The 14824-nt window shown below is 33.7% G+C and overlaps 1 protein-coding gene across 1 annotated transcript in view; it reads left to right on the top strand.

Moving 5' to 3' along the window:
- Nucleotides 1-14824, top strand: part of LOC106639265 (proton-coupled zinc antiporter SLC30A2) — a 700309-nt gene that overhangs the window by 441834 nt on the left and 243651 nt on the right. Inside the window, exon 6 of the mRNA XM_089592401.1 lies at nucleotides 6708-6969. Coding sequence (XP_089448527.1) covers nucleotides 6708-6969 — 262 coding nt within the window. The remainder of the gene's footprint in view (nucleotides 1-6707; nucleotides 6970-14824) is intronic.

Genomic DNA, 14824 nt, shown 5'->3' with positions numbered 1-14824 from the left:
ATTTAAAAAAATATGTTCTCCCTTATTTAAGCCGAAAAAAAAACTAACCAAAAAATGTTTACAGTCATTATCTTTATATTGTTTTTATAACAATAGTTCGATACTTATTATTTTGTAAGTTTTAGTTGTGCGATTGAAATCTTACAGTACATATCAAGTTACAAAGTTTGCCAGTGAACCAACGATCAAGTAGACGTGAAAATGGAAAAAAAAACAATTGACAAAGTGTGAAGTCCGAAGTCCGGATAATACGTCACAGTCATAACTTTTTCTTAACGACGCTAATCTTTTTTCTAAAGTATACCAAAAATTCTCGTATTTAACATGGTTAACGTTTTCATTATTAAGGACACGTTAATTATTTTTTAAAGTTATAGTTTGTCAGTGACGTGAATGAATAGTGTTCTACTAGTGATAACTACATGCTGTATCTTTGCTATTTAAAAAATAAATATCTGTTGAAAAAATCAAATGGAAATTTGTAAAATATGATGAAAGTTGGGCAAAAAAACTGGCTCAATGTCTGGCTGGAAGTCTGGCTCAATGTCTGGCAAAAAACATGCTGAATGTCTGACTGGAAGTTTGGCTTAATGTCTGGCAGTAAGTATGGCTGGATACCTGACTTGATGTTTTGATCAATGTCTGGCAGATAGAATGACCAAATTTATGTCTAAAAGTCTGGCTTAATGTCTGGCTGTGTATCTGGCTGTATGTCAGGCTGAAAGTCTGGCAGGAAATGTGGCTGAACGTCTGGCTTTATGTCTGGCTGAAAGTCTGGCAGAAAGTCTTGCTGTATGTTTGGCTGAATGTCTGACTAGATATTTGGCTTAATATCTGGCAGTAAGCATATCTGGGATTCTGACTTGATGTTTTGCTCAATGTCTGGCAGAAAGTCTGGCTGTATGTCTGGCTCAAAGTCTGGGTCAAAGTCTAGCGGTATATCTGGCTTAATATCTGGCCAAAAGTCTGGCTGGAAGTTTGGCTCAATATCTGGCAGAAAAACTTGCTAAATGTCTGACTAGAAGTCTAGCTGTATTTCTGGCTGAAAGTCTAGCTGTATGTTAGGCTCAAAGTCTGGTTCAAAGTCTATCTGTATGTCTGGCTGAAAGTCTGGCAGAAAGTCTGTAAGCGGTTTCAAAGAGAGTCAAACACTTTATCTTAAATCTGGTCTTATATTACGTCTTATAACGTATTTTTTTATAAATCTCAAGGTTTGCCTTAACGTACGTCTCAAATTGGTCGCATGTATCACAAGGTATGCATTTAATCTGTTAATTATGAAGGTTCTGAGATCAGTGAAGCAACAGATATTTGGATAGATCTCAATACTCGTCTTTCAACTTGTTTCGAAAAACAAGAGTCCAAACAGTTCTCAATGCTAATCGGATCCTAATGTTTGTCACAAAAATAATTGTTTAAAAGAAAGTATTAGAGTATCAAAGAAAGTATTATTGCAGTTCGTCTCTTCAACAAGAGGCAGAGCACGATCGTTAACGGCCCTGCAGTTGTTAGCAAAGAGGTCGGATTAGAGGTGACGGCTTCTCATCAAAGCCAGCTGCGAGACAAGGAATAGGAGTTGGTACTGGTGTATCTAATAAAAATATTGAAACAAAGTAACGCGTTACTATTACGATTATTTATACATTAATAATTTATTGAACTTATCTAAGTATTTAATAGGAAGGATTGCAACTCAAGAACATCAACCACTGCTAAGTTTAGGGCTTGAATCGGACCAACGGTGAATAGCATTAGAGCGAGATTATAGTAACGGCCACCCAGGTGAGAGGAAGAGCACGACCGCTCATGATACTGCAGTTGTTGATAAATAGGTCGGATCAGTGGTGACGGCTTCTCATCAGAGACAGCTATGAGGTTGGGAGTGAGAGGGGGTGCAGGTTCATCTTATAATACAAAGTAAAAGTATAGTGTACTTACTATAATAATTATTTTAGAGTAATATACAAGAACTCATCAGAGAAGGGGATTATTAATGACATATTCTTAAATCAATTAAGAACAAAAAAATGGGCACTTAGTACTCGAGGACTCGTATAAAATAAAAAAATATGTTTTGGGCTTGTATTAGACCTTTAGACTACAGTAAAAGAGCAGAAACAAAAAGGAACTTTATTAGTGCCTTGAATAAAATAGGAAAAATATCACATGTAAGAATAATTGTATAACATATTAAACTTAAGTTAAAAAAAAAATAATAATAGAGTTTTTATGATGAATAAGACCGTGAGGAATTGCAAAATATTATAAATGGTTTTAACAAGCATATTTAATTGTAGATGAGCGCATATATAATAAACGTCTATTGCACAGTTGATTATGCCTATCGGACCGTTCAAACCACATCGTTAAGGCTATGGGATAATTCACTCTTCTCTTAGCTAACCCCTCCGTCGACTCTTGCTTCATTAAGAATTTATCACGCACTCTTCTCCAGCAGGTGCAAACGGCGATCAAGAGTCAAAAAAAATAAATATACATATATATATATATATATATATATATATATATACAATACATACATATACACATATAAATTTGAGCATGTAGTAGCAAGGGGAGTGAGGCAGAGAGAAAGGCCGTCCCACGTCCCACTCTACGCGTATAAGCACTGCTCTGGTGGCAAGGGGGACGAAGCAGAGAGAGAGAGAGAGAGCGGCTGGAGTTAGAGTAGTAGGGATGCCTCTTAGTATAGCATGTGGTGGCCAGGGGGACGTGGCAGAGAGAGAGAGAGAGAGAGAGAGCGGCTGAAGTGGTAGGGATGCACTGCTAGTATAGCATGTGGTGGCTAGGGGGACGTGGAGAGAGAGAGAGAGAGCGGCTGGAGTGGTGAGGGGCTCAGAAATTTCATGTCACTTGAAAAAATTCACAACGTGCCATAAGAAGTTTCATTTCAAAAAGGTGAATAGTTTGATTGATAAACGAAACTAAGGGGTGCAACCACGTAGGACATGCATTATAATTAACATAAAAGACTACAAACAGTGTCTCATATAACAAATTGCAAAGGTCTTGTATACATGTTATGCCGATTTTATGTTAACTCTAACAGGATTTACTTATTTCTTAATATTTGAAACATAGTACACTGAAGGTCAGTACATGCATAAAGTAGAACTGTTTTACTAGCTTAGTTCTACTTATAAATTTGGTTGATAACTTATCAACAGAATAAATAAAAGACGTTAAGTACACAGTTGAATTATTTTTTAATGCACTTTAATAGAATTAAAGAACTTGCACGATTATTAAAAAGTACAGATAGGATGGAGTCAGCAATCAGTTGGAGTCAACTTTGAAAATAAATTATCTATTATTTTCTTCATTAGGTAAATCACTTAATGTTAAATAAGAATGAGAAAAACATCCTCCTCAGATGTGGATTAAACACACAAAATCCTGTTAACTAGAGAGTTGCTCTACCACTTAAACTACCAAGAAGCCGTATATCCACTCGCACCATAGGCTTAGATAAGCTTTTATTCTTAATTTTTGAGCTGTTTTTATTTTAAGCTTGATTTTAAAAGGTATATTAAAAACAAATTGTAACGCTTCTAGATAAAAAAGAAATGCACTATTAATTTAAAAGTTATATAAGCAATATTAAAACGTTCCTGATCCCAGTAATTGGCACCTACGTAGATGGCAGCACTTTTATAAAAGCACTCTTAAAACCATCTATGCCTTTTTTTGATAACAAATGTATGGTCTTGTGTTCCAGTCGCTCTGTAATTGGGGACTCAAAATAATAATACAATTAAATAAATCAGCACCTACCATTATTTAATATAGATAGGATACTGGTGCACCGCAGGTTAAGATAAGCTTCTATTTTTAATTTTTGAACTGTCAATTTCTAATTAACTTATTATAAATAATTTCTTATATACCTATTGAGATCAGGCTTAAGATAAAAACAGTATAAAAGTTAAGAACAAGAGCTTACCTAAATTTACGGTGCGAGTAAACTTACGGCTCTTTAGTTGCTTAAGTGGTATAGCAAATGTCTAGTTAATAGAAGGTTGTGTATTTGATTTGCAACGTGGGAGAATGTTTTTTCTCATTCTCACCTAACATCAAGGGATCCATGAGAAAAAAAGATAGTATGTAATTTATTTTCTAATTTGCCTTTAACTGATTGGCGATTTTATCCTTTCTGTATTAAATAATGGATGGCACTGATTTATTTAATCAGATTAAGTATGACTCAGTGATCAGCTGTCAAGTGCTTGAGTTTCAAGGCTCAGCACAGAAACGATTTTCATAGCTGAGCACAGGTGATCAAGACTCTGAAAAATGTAGGAATAAAGCTATGTTTAACTGTTATAAGCTAACGGGCCATGGAAGGATGACAGTTAGAAAAAGAAAATGTTACGATAGTACGCACGTTTGTCTAAAAATGTCGTTAAATACTTGCACCCCAGTACAACGAGACGTCATCGCCTCTGCACCAAAAGCCAATTACTGCAGTGTATCGGGCATGACATGCCTTATTTCTGGGATGTTTCCTACTTTAAAATAAGTATAGACATCATAGATATTCAATTCTTTCTCAAGTTAGAGGTTCTTTGTATTATATAGAACATTATTATGTACGCATGTGTAATTAAAATAGAGGAAGACGAGCCTATTAACAAGCTACACACTTTGAAAAGAAGACATAGAACAGCTGTCAAAGCAAAGGGAAAAAATACAGGGTTCATTATACACAACTCCTTTTGCCTGTCCAAGACTGAATTTATGATAACTTTAAGATTCTTAGCTTTAGTCCCATATAATATTGATTTATTATCATCTTTGAAGAGCATTACACTGTTATAATGAATTTAAGAGGGATACGGCTGGCTACAAGTTATCCTAACTTTTGTCTTTAGAACTGTTATTGCCTACTATTAAGAAGACAAAAAGAACACTGTTCCAGCATTGTACGTAGCCTATTGTATACTAAAGTTTATGTAGCGTAAAAAGGAGTACACGGAGATTTTTACATTATCAACATGAATGACGTAATTACTCTACCGTAGTTCAAAGGAAAAATCGTGTATATACAACAAAAATCCCAAGGGTTCTAGAACGCTTACCTAAGGCCCACCCAGAGTGATGGTCATAATTTTTTAGAGCACACACCCATTCTTCTGACGGTTTGTCTCCTGTCAATAATATAGGATACTTGTAACTTAAGTACCCTTTGATTTATTTTAAGCACACGTATTTGCTCTAATAATTTAACATCAGTCATAACGTAAAGTGCTTTAGAGAAGTCGAAAAAACTATGAATAACGGTTATTCTTTTGTCTAGGGCCAGTCATGCATTATTCACGATCTTAACATGAGCAGTTTGAGTACGTATCTACAACAGACATAAGTTCAGAACAGATTCCATAGGTAGTTCTTGCACATGTACTGAACTGTCTTCTGGTGCACGATCCGTTTAAACAGTTTGGTCAATCATGGAAACAGAATTATAAGTTGTAGGTCCCTACTATTATATGTGTGTATACTACATACGCATATGGCGACCGACACAGTTTGAACTCGAGAAAGCAGCAGGGAGGAGGGACTTCAGCCAATGAGAAGAATGAGAGGCAGTTTGAAATTTAAATTCATATGTTTTCTAAAAAAACATTTGTGGAGTTTTAAAATGATCAATAACAAATGTTTTTGAATCGTTTGACTGTACCACCAATTACTTGAAACAATATTTCAGTTTAGATGGAAAGCATGTAGGCTGAATAATATTTTGGCACGTAGTCAGCAATGAGTAGTAGGTTAAAATCATGTTCTCTAACCTTATTTGCTGGAGTCTTTGCTCCCTGGCGTCTTTTGAGCTGAGCTTGCTAGATTCCTATTCTTATACATCCATATTTTGATCGTGGCATACACGAAAAAACGATGTTATCTCTACTGAAACCAACGGTTATGATTTTTCTCTTCTAGTAAACTATATTGCAATGAGTATGAGCTTTATTTGGAGGATGTGTCCCAAATAATTCTTCATTCAAAAATCGGAGATGAAACATGATAATTTTTTAGGTATTCTCATATACTTAGTCCATAGTTGCTACTTTCATTAGTGATGTGCAGACAACAAGCAGCATGGGGAGAATTCAATACCCAAATATAACCGATAGAAGTCAAAGAAAAAAAAAGCTGCGAGTCTTTTGGCCAGCAAGAAACATGTGTGGAGCGAGATGTATAGTTTATACACGGCCGTTAATATGGGTGGTTAACAATTTGTAAAACTCGCGATGGTTATTTAAAGGTCTGTTAAAATGTAAGATTAAAAGACGTTTAGAAACACACTTTTTATTCTCTGATACCCCATAAACACAATTAATTTCTTACCCTCACCAAAACTTTGACTTTTTTACTTGAAGTGAGACTTTATGCCTCACTTATTAATAGTCAGTCAATATTTTAGAATATTCATGTAACAAGGCTGTCATTAAGTAAACGTTAGCAAATATGGTTACTAAATACTCTATTTTCACTGGTGTAAACATTTAACTACATTACATGCATAATATGATTTGTCATAGTTGACATTCACTACACATAATTACCATTACAAACAATTGTAACAAACTAAATATAGGCTACTGGTTTAATAAAATAATTATGGACGTCATTTACGTTACATTATTTATAGTCACAATCTTTTTCATTTGATACAGTATTTTGTACTTTAGAATGGGCCTAACACTTCACCAACATGGACCCAGTGGACCAGGTTATACCGATACACACAGTAATCAAAAGTTGGATGATAACTCTCAAATAATATTTGACAGTGAAAAAGGCAACATACGATATTATCTGGAATCTAAGGAAAATTTACAATCGTTTTCGAAAAATAAAAATATAAATGTTAGAGCTGCATTTGTTCATGTAATTGGTGACTTACTTCAAAGTACTGGGGTTTTTACAGCAGCTGTTATAATCTATTTCAAGGTAAGTTGACTCATGAAAAAAAGTTCATACATACATAAATACATATATGTTGGTGAACTCTAGAACATACTCATTAATATGTCTGGTGTTACCTTAGCTCAAAATAAGAGTAGAAAAAATGCAGACTACGTGTTCTTATTTTTTAATGAAGAATGAGATTAAATATCCTACTTTGGTAGCTAGCAACAAAATAACTGCTTCTATTTATGCCAGGGTCACACAATATTATCGGAGTAATACGTATGTTATAATAAAGTGTGGTGAGAGATTTTTTTTTGTTGATGTTATTACTCTTATAAAATATAATGCAACAACTTGTTTTCTTTTATACTGCTTGTTACAACTCAATATCATAATAAGCTTCTCCTTAGTCCATTTTCCAGGAAGATAAATGGAATGGTGATATTGAGATCGTTGCTCGTCTGAAAATGTAATGTATGGTTGTTAAAAATCTAGTTAGAATATGATTAATACATAAACGTCCAATGTAAGTTACGTAACAGATTTGTGTAACATCGTCACATGTCTATAAAAAACATTATCAAACTCATTTAAATATTACACAAATCAAAATATTGCAACAGTTCTTATGGTAGTACTGTTGCTTGTAATAACGAAGAAGATTTAATTATCTTGTAATGCTCATACTAAAAGCCTTAAAAAATAGAGCTCGACTTAAAGCAGTCTTATAATAATGATACACTTTAAATCTTATAAATCTTTACAAGTAAAACGCTATAGATATACATAATTAAACTACTGTCACAAAGTGATGAATGAGACCAATGTGACTTTCTCAAAAAATATCAGATGATATATCACATTAAAGTCCATGTCAATGTATTAGGTCACTTTAATTTGATAGAGTTACACTTTAGAACTAGTGTATAGTTTAAAAATTAGAAAAGAACTAATGATAAAAATAAATTAAATATTAAAACATCAGTCTTATAGAAATTTATAATCCATAATTCCATAATATGTTATCAAAAACTTGTTAAAAAATAACTGTATGAGTCTTCTGCCAGCTTTTTAGCTGCCTGCACTGCCTGCAAGTTTGGAGACAAATTTTTTAATTCATATAAAACAGATTGTTAAAATAAAAACAAATGTTAGACTGCATTAACATAGGGAGAAAATCGACATCAGAACGCTACAGCGTCAGAAACAATGTTTCCTCACTACCCGTTTTTTTATGATGCCATTGCGTGTTTCGCTATGGAAAGTGTGCATCGTGCCCATAGAGTGGAACAAATAGGCCTGGTCATAACAGCATCCAGTAAGGGTATAAATATTATATATGTACTTTCTAGTAGCAAACATTTGATGTTATGCATTCGATGTAAATTATAAATTCCTACCTATAAAACTGTTGGAAATGAGAGCGACCGACAGTAGGCCCGGCTTTTGTGTACATTGTGTACATTTGTTGTCTCTGGCGGCTCAACGCTCTGTGCGTGTGCGCTTGGTTGACTTGGCGCGCTGCAGGTGTATGTGTGCGTATTCATGCGGCAAGCTTTGTATACTGTAAGCGCCAGATTATACTCAGCTCTCGTCGAAGAAAGACTCTCTTAAGTTACGTTGCCAAACTCTAGCATTCAAAGGTGCATACATCACCTTAAATGCTAGTGTAAATCTTCTGATTAACTCTCGCTATACAGTGGACAAAACTCAGTTGTGCAGTGCAGTGCACTTAGTGCTTTGTTTAAGTTGCTCATTGCATAATTTGCAGACCAGCTCAAATAGTTAATCTCATCGAACTACCAGTGATTATCAACAGCAAGACTCAGTGAAACTCTTGTGTATTTTTACAGACAGTAATTGTGCATTTTTTACAGACAGTGGTTTATAGTTATTCAATATTTCAATTAGTTATACTCTATCAGTGCTTTCAGTTTCACATTTATTTCGAGTAACTTTCAAAATCTTTTGCGAGCTCAAGGCCAGTGCGTGTTTACATATCGTGTTATTCAACTTGACTCTTTTCTTTCTACATTCTTCACCTTTATATATTTCAATAGTTCGTTGCTTTAAGACTATAGACATTATTTGTTTTCTCTGGTATAAATTTGACTTTTACAATTTTTGTGTATATTAACTGTGTTTTCTTGGCTTGTGAGTGACATTAAAAGTTGTTATTTTTATGCTGTTTAATTTTATTGTGTTTTATTGTGTCTTCCCAATCACCCTATCCGAGCCTAGTGTGTGCTCACGCATACGCCTCGTACAAAAACATTACGATAGAAACATAACTATCACAGCAGTAATGATGATCAAACATTTGAGAATGTTAATAATAATCAACAAAGAAAAATATATTATTATTCAGTCAGTTTTTGCCGCACAGTGGGCAAAAACGGGTTTTTTCGTTTCAAAATCGAAGAACTCGCGAACGGAAATAGATAGATTGATAATTCTTTTTGTATGTTGTAGTTTACCTAATGCAGAATATAGGAAAATTATAGGGGAGTATAACATACATTGTTCTAATTTAAAAAAAAAGTCTAATTCTTGATTTATTTCCAGAAAAATAAGGAAACAGGCTCAAAAAAAAAGTAATAACCGAAAAACATGTAAAAGTAAATATATTGATGCCGTTATATCCGAATATTAATTTTATACTGATTTTATTTCTTATACTGACTCAACATAACCTCAATACATGCATAGAATGAAAATATGCTACTTTGTTTAAAAAATCATTGTAAATCGTCCTAAAAAAATTAACATATAATTTATTTTTCCAGATACAAACATAAATTCCAGAACAAACCACTGTAGAATCGGAATTTATATTATTTTCCTGATTTATAAGCTCAAAAATTATTAAAAAACAGGTTTTTGATTATCTAATTATCCAGCGTTTTTATTATATACACATTTCATCATCACTCTCATCACACTCGTTAAATGATTTGAATTCATCAACGTCACTTTCACTATTGTTGTAGATATAGCTCTCTTCTTTGCTGCATAAATAGGTATTGTTTAACAAAAATTCTTTTACAGTAAGGCAATATTTTTAAATATAGAAGAAAATTTCCTTTTTTTCTTAACATAAGTTTTAATAATTTTTGAGGTTATAAAATAGAAAAATAATATAAATTCCGGTTCTACAGTGGTTTGTTCTGGGATTTATGTTTGTATCTGGAAAAATAATTCATAGGTTAATTTTTTTAGGACGATTTACAATGATTTTTTAAACAAAGTAGCATATTTTCATTTCATGCGTGTATTGAGGTTATGTTGAGTCAGTATAAGAAATAAAATCAGTTTAAAATTAATATTCGGGTATAATGGCATCAATGTATTTACTTTTAGATGTTTTTCAGTTGTCATTTTTTTTTTGAGCCTGTTTCTTGATTGTTCTGGAAAATAACCAAGAATCGGAATTTTTTTTGAGGTAAGAACAATGTATGTTATACTCTTCTATGATTTTCCTATATTCTGCATTAAGTGAACTACAACATCCAAAAAAAATTATCAATCTATCTATTTCCGTTCGCAAGTTCTACGATTTTGGAACGAAAAAACCCGTTTTTGCCCACTGTGCGCCGTTACGCTTCGCTTTGTTACGTTCTATGTTCATGATGCTCACTTCTCACTGAGGGAAAACAAAATGGCGTAACAAATAAAACCGATGAAGAGATAGCTTTTCTTTCAAACGTTGTGACGTTCTACTGGCTATTTCTACGACGTATAACTGCACCCTAAAAAAGGTTGCACCAAGCACACCTTATAGATAAGTCAAAAAAGTTCATTAACCACTCATAAAAGTCTTTAAGGGATTTTTTTCACAGTGTACCAACTTAAAATATTAAAAAATCGTAATTAATTCCATTATTTAACGATCGCTTAGGAATCATCTCTTTTCACAAAGTAAAGGTCGAAAGATAACACACAAATTTTTCATACTTCAAAACGTACTTTAAACGTTTAAATGAGGTGGTGTATAGAATTTCTAACTTTTTTCTTACACAATAAATACACTTTTTAATACTACTTGTGGGTTTTTTAAGAAATAAGTTAAAAAAACAAAAAAAAATTTTTAACATATTTTAGTAGCATAATAGAGTATTTCATACGTCTAGTTTTTATACTATTGTTTATGTCATATACCGGGATATTCGAAAGTACTTGGGGAGTGGGAACTGGCGTGTAGAGCAGCTTTTTCTGAGTCAAAATCCACTTACAGGATAAATTTTTGACAATTATTTGTTAGGTAAATGAAATTACAAAAGTGCTCAATTTCAGCGTGTTTCAAACGAAAATTTCAATGACGTGGGCTGCTATAAAGTGAGTTGTCATCGATCGCGGCAACATAGCAACGAACCTGAAGGTCGGTAAACAAATTTTGAAGGGATAATCAGTAGGTGAGAGATGGCATTCAGATATGATGAAATTAGTAGAAACGTTTAGCTGTAAAGTTATTAAAAGGAGGTCAAAGGCTAACTATCAGAAACGTAAAATGGATAAATAACTGAACGAAAAAGTTATTTAGTTGAGCCAAGATATGTTTGTCAGATCATTTTTACTATAAGCATCATATAAAATAAAATTGTTAATAATGATAATGATGATGATCATAAATATGATAGTAAATATATTATGAGTTGTAAAAATAAAATAATAAAAAGTAATAATACAAATAACAAAAACTTGTACAAAAAATAATTAATTGATAAACTTGAGCAGCTATCAGTCTGTACTTAAGACGCACTTAAATGACACTTGTGCAGTAGTACATTGGCCGCATTTAGGCGGCATGGAAGCAGCTGTACTTTGAAGGTGGGTTATTGACGGCAAGTGGGTGGTTTTTGAGCAGAACTTAAGTAGCAGTACTTCGGCGATACTTGGGTGGCACTTATGCAGTGGCACTTGGGTGTTATTTACGTATCATTTAAACAGTGGCACTTAGATGATACTTGAGCGGTACTTTAACAGCCCCTGAGCAGAACTTGAGCAATATTTCAACGGCACTTAGACAGTATTTAGGTGGCATTTAAAAAAAGGTACTTGAGCGGTACTTAAGCAGTACTTCGTGGGCACTTGGGCGGTCTTAAGGCAGCATTTGATCAGGGGCACTTGAGCGGCACGTTCGTAGCACTTTGGTGGCACTTAAGTACTATTTAAGCAGCTGCATTAGGGCGATACTTAAGCAGTACTTTGGTGATACTTAGGCAGAATTTAGACCGCAGTACTTTAGCAGTTCCTGGGTGGTAATTAAAAGGTAGTTCGGTGGCACTTATGCAGTGCGGCCAAAATACTGCTCAAGTACCGCCCCAGTACCGCTGGTTAAAAGGCACCTCAGTGCTACCGAAGTGCCACTGTTTAAATACCGCCCAATTACCACCTAAGTACTGCTGCTCAAATGCCACCTACGCGCCACCATTGTACCCTCAAGAACCAATAAAGTGCCGCGACCTCAATGCTTCTTAAGTACAGTCCAGGGGCTGTTAAAGTACCGCTTAAGTATCATCCAAGTGCCGCTGTTCAAATGCTACGTAAGTACCACCCAAGTGGCCGCTACTTAAGTACTGCTTAAGAACCACCCAAGGGCTGTCAATGTCGCGCCTTTCAAGTGCAGCTGCTTGCATGCCACCCAAATGCGGCCGGTGTACCGCTACACAATTGTTACTTAAATGCGTCTTAAGTACAGCCTGATAGCCGCTTTAGTTTGTCAGTTAATTATTTTTAATATAAGTATTCATTATTTTTATTATCATCATAATCATTATTTGGTATGTAAGAATATTAGAACTTACTCCAATTTATCGATGGGTAAGTAATAAATGCGAGTAATTGAATTTATTGACATTTCCCATCCAATACGATATTTCTGAGGCAACTCGACTTTTTCAGTTGAAACTACCGTTTGTAGAAAATTGTCATACATAGCAGTTAAAAAAAGTGCCACCTTGACCAGGACTTTAATCTAGAACTTTTTTCTTACAGGAAAATTTCGTTACCAATTATGCCATGGAAGTCTTCGACTCAGAAAAAGCTGCTCTACACGCCGGTTTCTGCTTTTTAAGTACTATTGAATATTCTATAGTCTAATATGTATACTAAAGCTTTTTAAATTCCTAAAAGTTTAAAAAAAAATCAAAAAATTATAAAATGTTTTAAACCTGTAAGGATTGAAACTGATAGCTTACAACCCATAATAAAAATAGCGTTAACGTTTGAAGTATCCTCCAGCATAGTAATAATAAATATTGAGCTTGCAGCGAGGGTTACTATTGCAAGTGAACATGATGGACTTTAAAAATAATGAATATCAAGATCTTGTATATAAGCTCTAACAAATACAGTACTACCAAGGTTGGATTATTTCGTGCCAACTGATGATGAAGAAAATAAATTTATTAGGGTAGGTATACTCGTGATCATTCTGTGCATACTGCAGATAAAATCTAGAAGATTACTCTTACAATTTAGTTTTTTAGCATCTGGGCTAAAAGTACTTTTTATTAGTATTTGTATACATACACACACATATAGTGTCTGTAAAGTGTCTATAAAGTTAACTTTTTCTTTGATGTACACTATTAAAAATAATGTCCAAGTAAGAACGTCTTGGATATAGAACTTAAAAATTATTTTTTATAATTGGGCTGTAAAGAATGATTCCCAGATGTATGTTATTGTGCTATTAAGAATGATTTTCAAGTAATGGTAAATGATGAGGATAGCATCTTGATTATATGTCAAAGGACATAAAATTATTTTTTAGGTCCAAGCTGTTGAGAAGAATTTTGAGGGATGAGCATTTACCTTAGATATCGTCTTTAAAAGTTTACTCTAACAGTAAAAATTATTAGATACATAAGATGTTGAAAAAATTATCTAAGTTAGTAGTTTCACAGCAGAAGGTGTCTCAACTGCAGATTATTGATTAGTTGAAGCTTTGCAATATTACAATTCAGACTTTTAACTAGAAAACTAAAAGTATAATTACATACCATTGGAAGAGGTTGAAAATTTCTAAATTTTTTTAAAATTAACTTTTTAAAATAACTTTTAAAATTTGTAAACAGTTATATGTCACGCGCAAGGACTGACTAAATTTAATAAAAAAATACCAATCACTTAAAGTTTTATTTAGAACAGCCCTTACATTTAAATAAGATATTTAGATAAAGCCCACCGAATTATAATTATTAATCTAAATTTTTACACAAAAGTAGCAGAAAAAAGGAAATTCAAAGTAATCAGTGATCCGTTGGGGGCGAAATGTGAGAAAATAAATAAATGCAAGTAAAGTGTATTTAAATTTTCTTGCGTTGATTTATTAATGCACAACGTTCCGCTGACAATATGCGTCAGCCTCATCTGGCGCAGGTACGCGAGAGTTCGTAAGTATGGTTGACTTACTCGTCACCTGTCGTGCTATTGACTGACAACGACATGGCTGACATTATCAGTCGATAGCACGACAGGTGACGAGTAAGTCAACCATACTTACGAACTCTCGCGTACCTGCGCCAGATGAGGCTGACGCATATTGTCAGCGAAACGTTGTGCATTAATAAATCAACGCAAGAAAATTTGAATACACTTTACTTGTATTTATTTATTTTCTCACATTTCGCCCCCAACGAATCACTGATTACTTTGAATTTCCAAATTCACCGCAGGGCACTGATATATACTAACAAACCACGAAGCAGAAAAAGTTAAGGACACCACAACACTTAAAAACGGTTAGCTAAAAATTTTATCCAGGAATAACGTTCTGCTTTAAAATAAATTCTCACTAACCTTCACACAACAACTTCTTGTACAGAAAACTTTAAAGTAACAAGCTTAGAGAAAGCATACTGACTCGAACTTAGAGTTATGGAAGTTTAAA

This window comes from Copidosoma floridanum, unplaced genomic scaffold (assembly GCF_036245765.1).
Source record: "Copidosoma floridanum isolate Cflo_tuat_1 unplaced genomic scaffold, Cflo_Japanese_pri ptg000016l, whole genome shotgun sequence".
NCBI lineage: Eukaryota > Metazoa > Arthropoda > Insecta > Hymenoptera > Encyrtidae > Copidosoma > Copidosoma floridanum.
The sequence above is the reverse complement of the archived record's forward strand: the minus strand, read 5'-3'. Positions and strand labels throughout refer to the sequence as shown.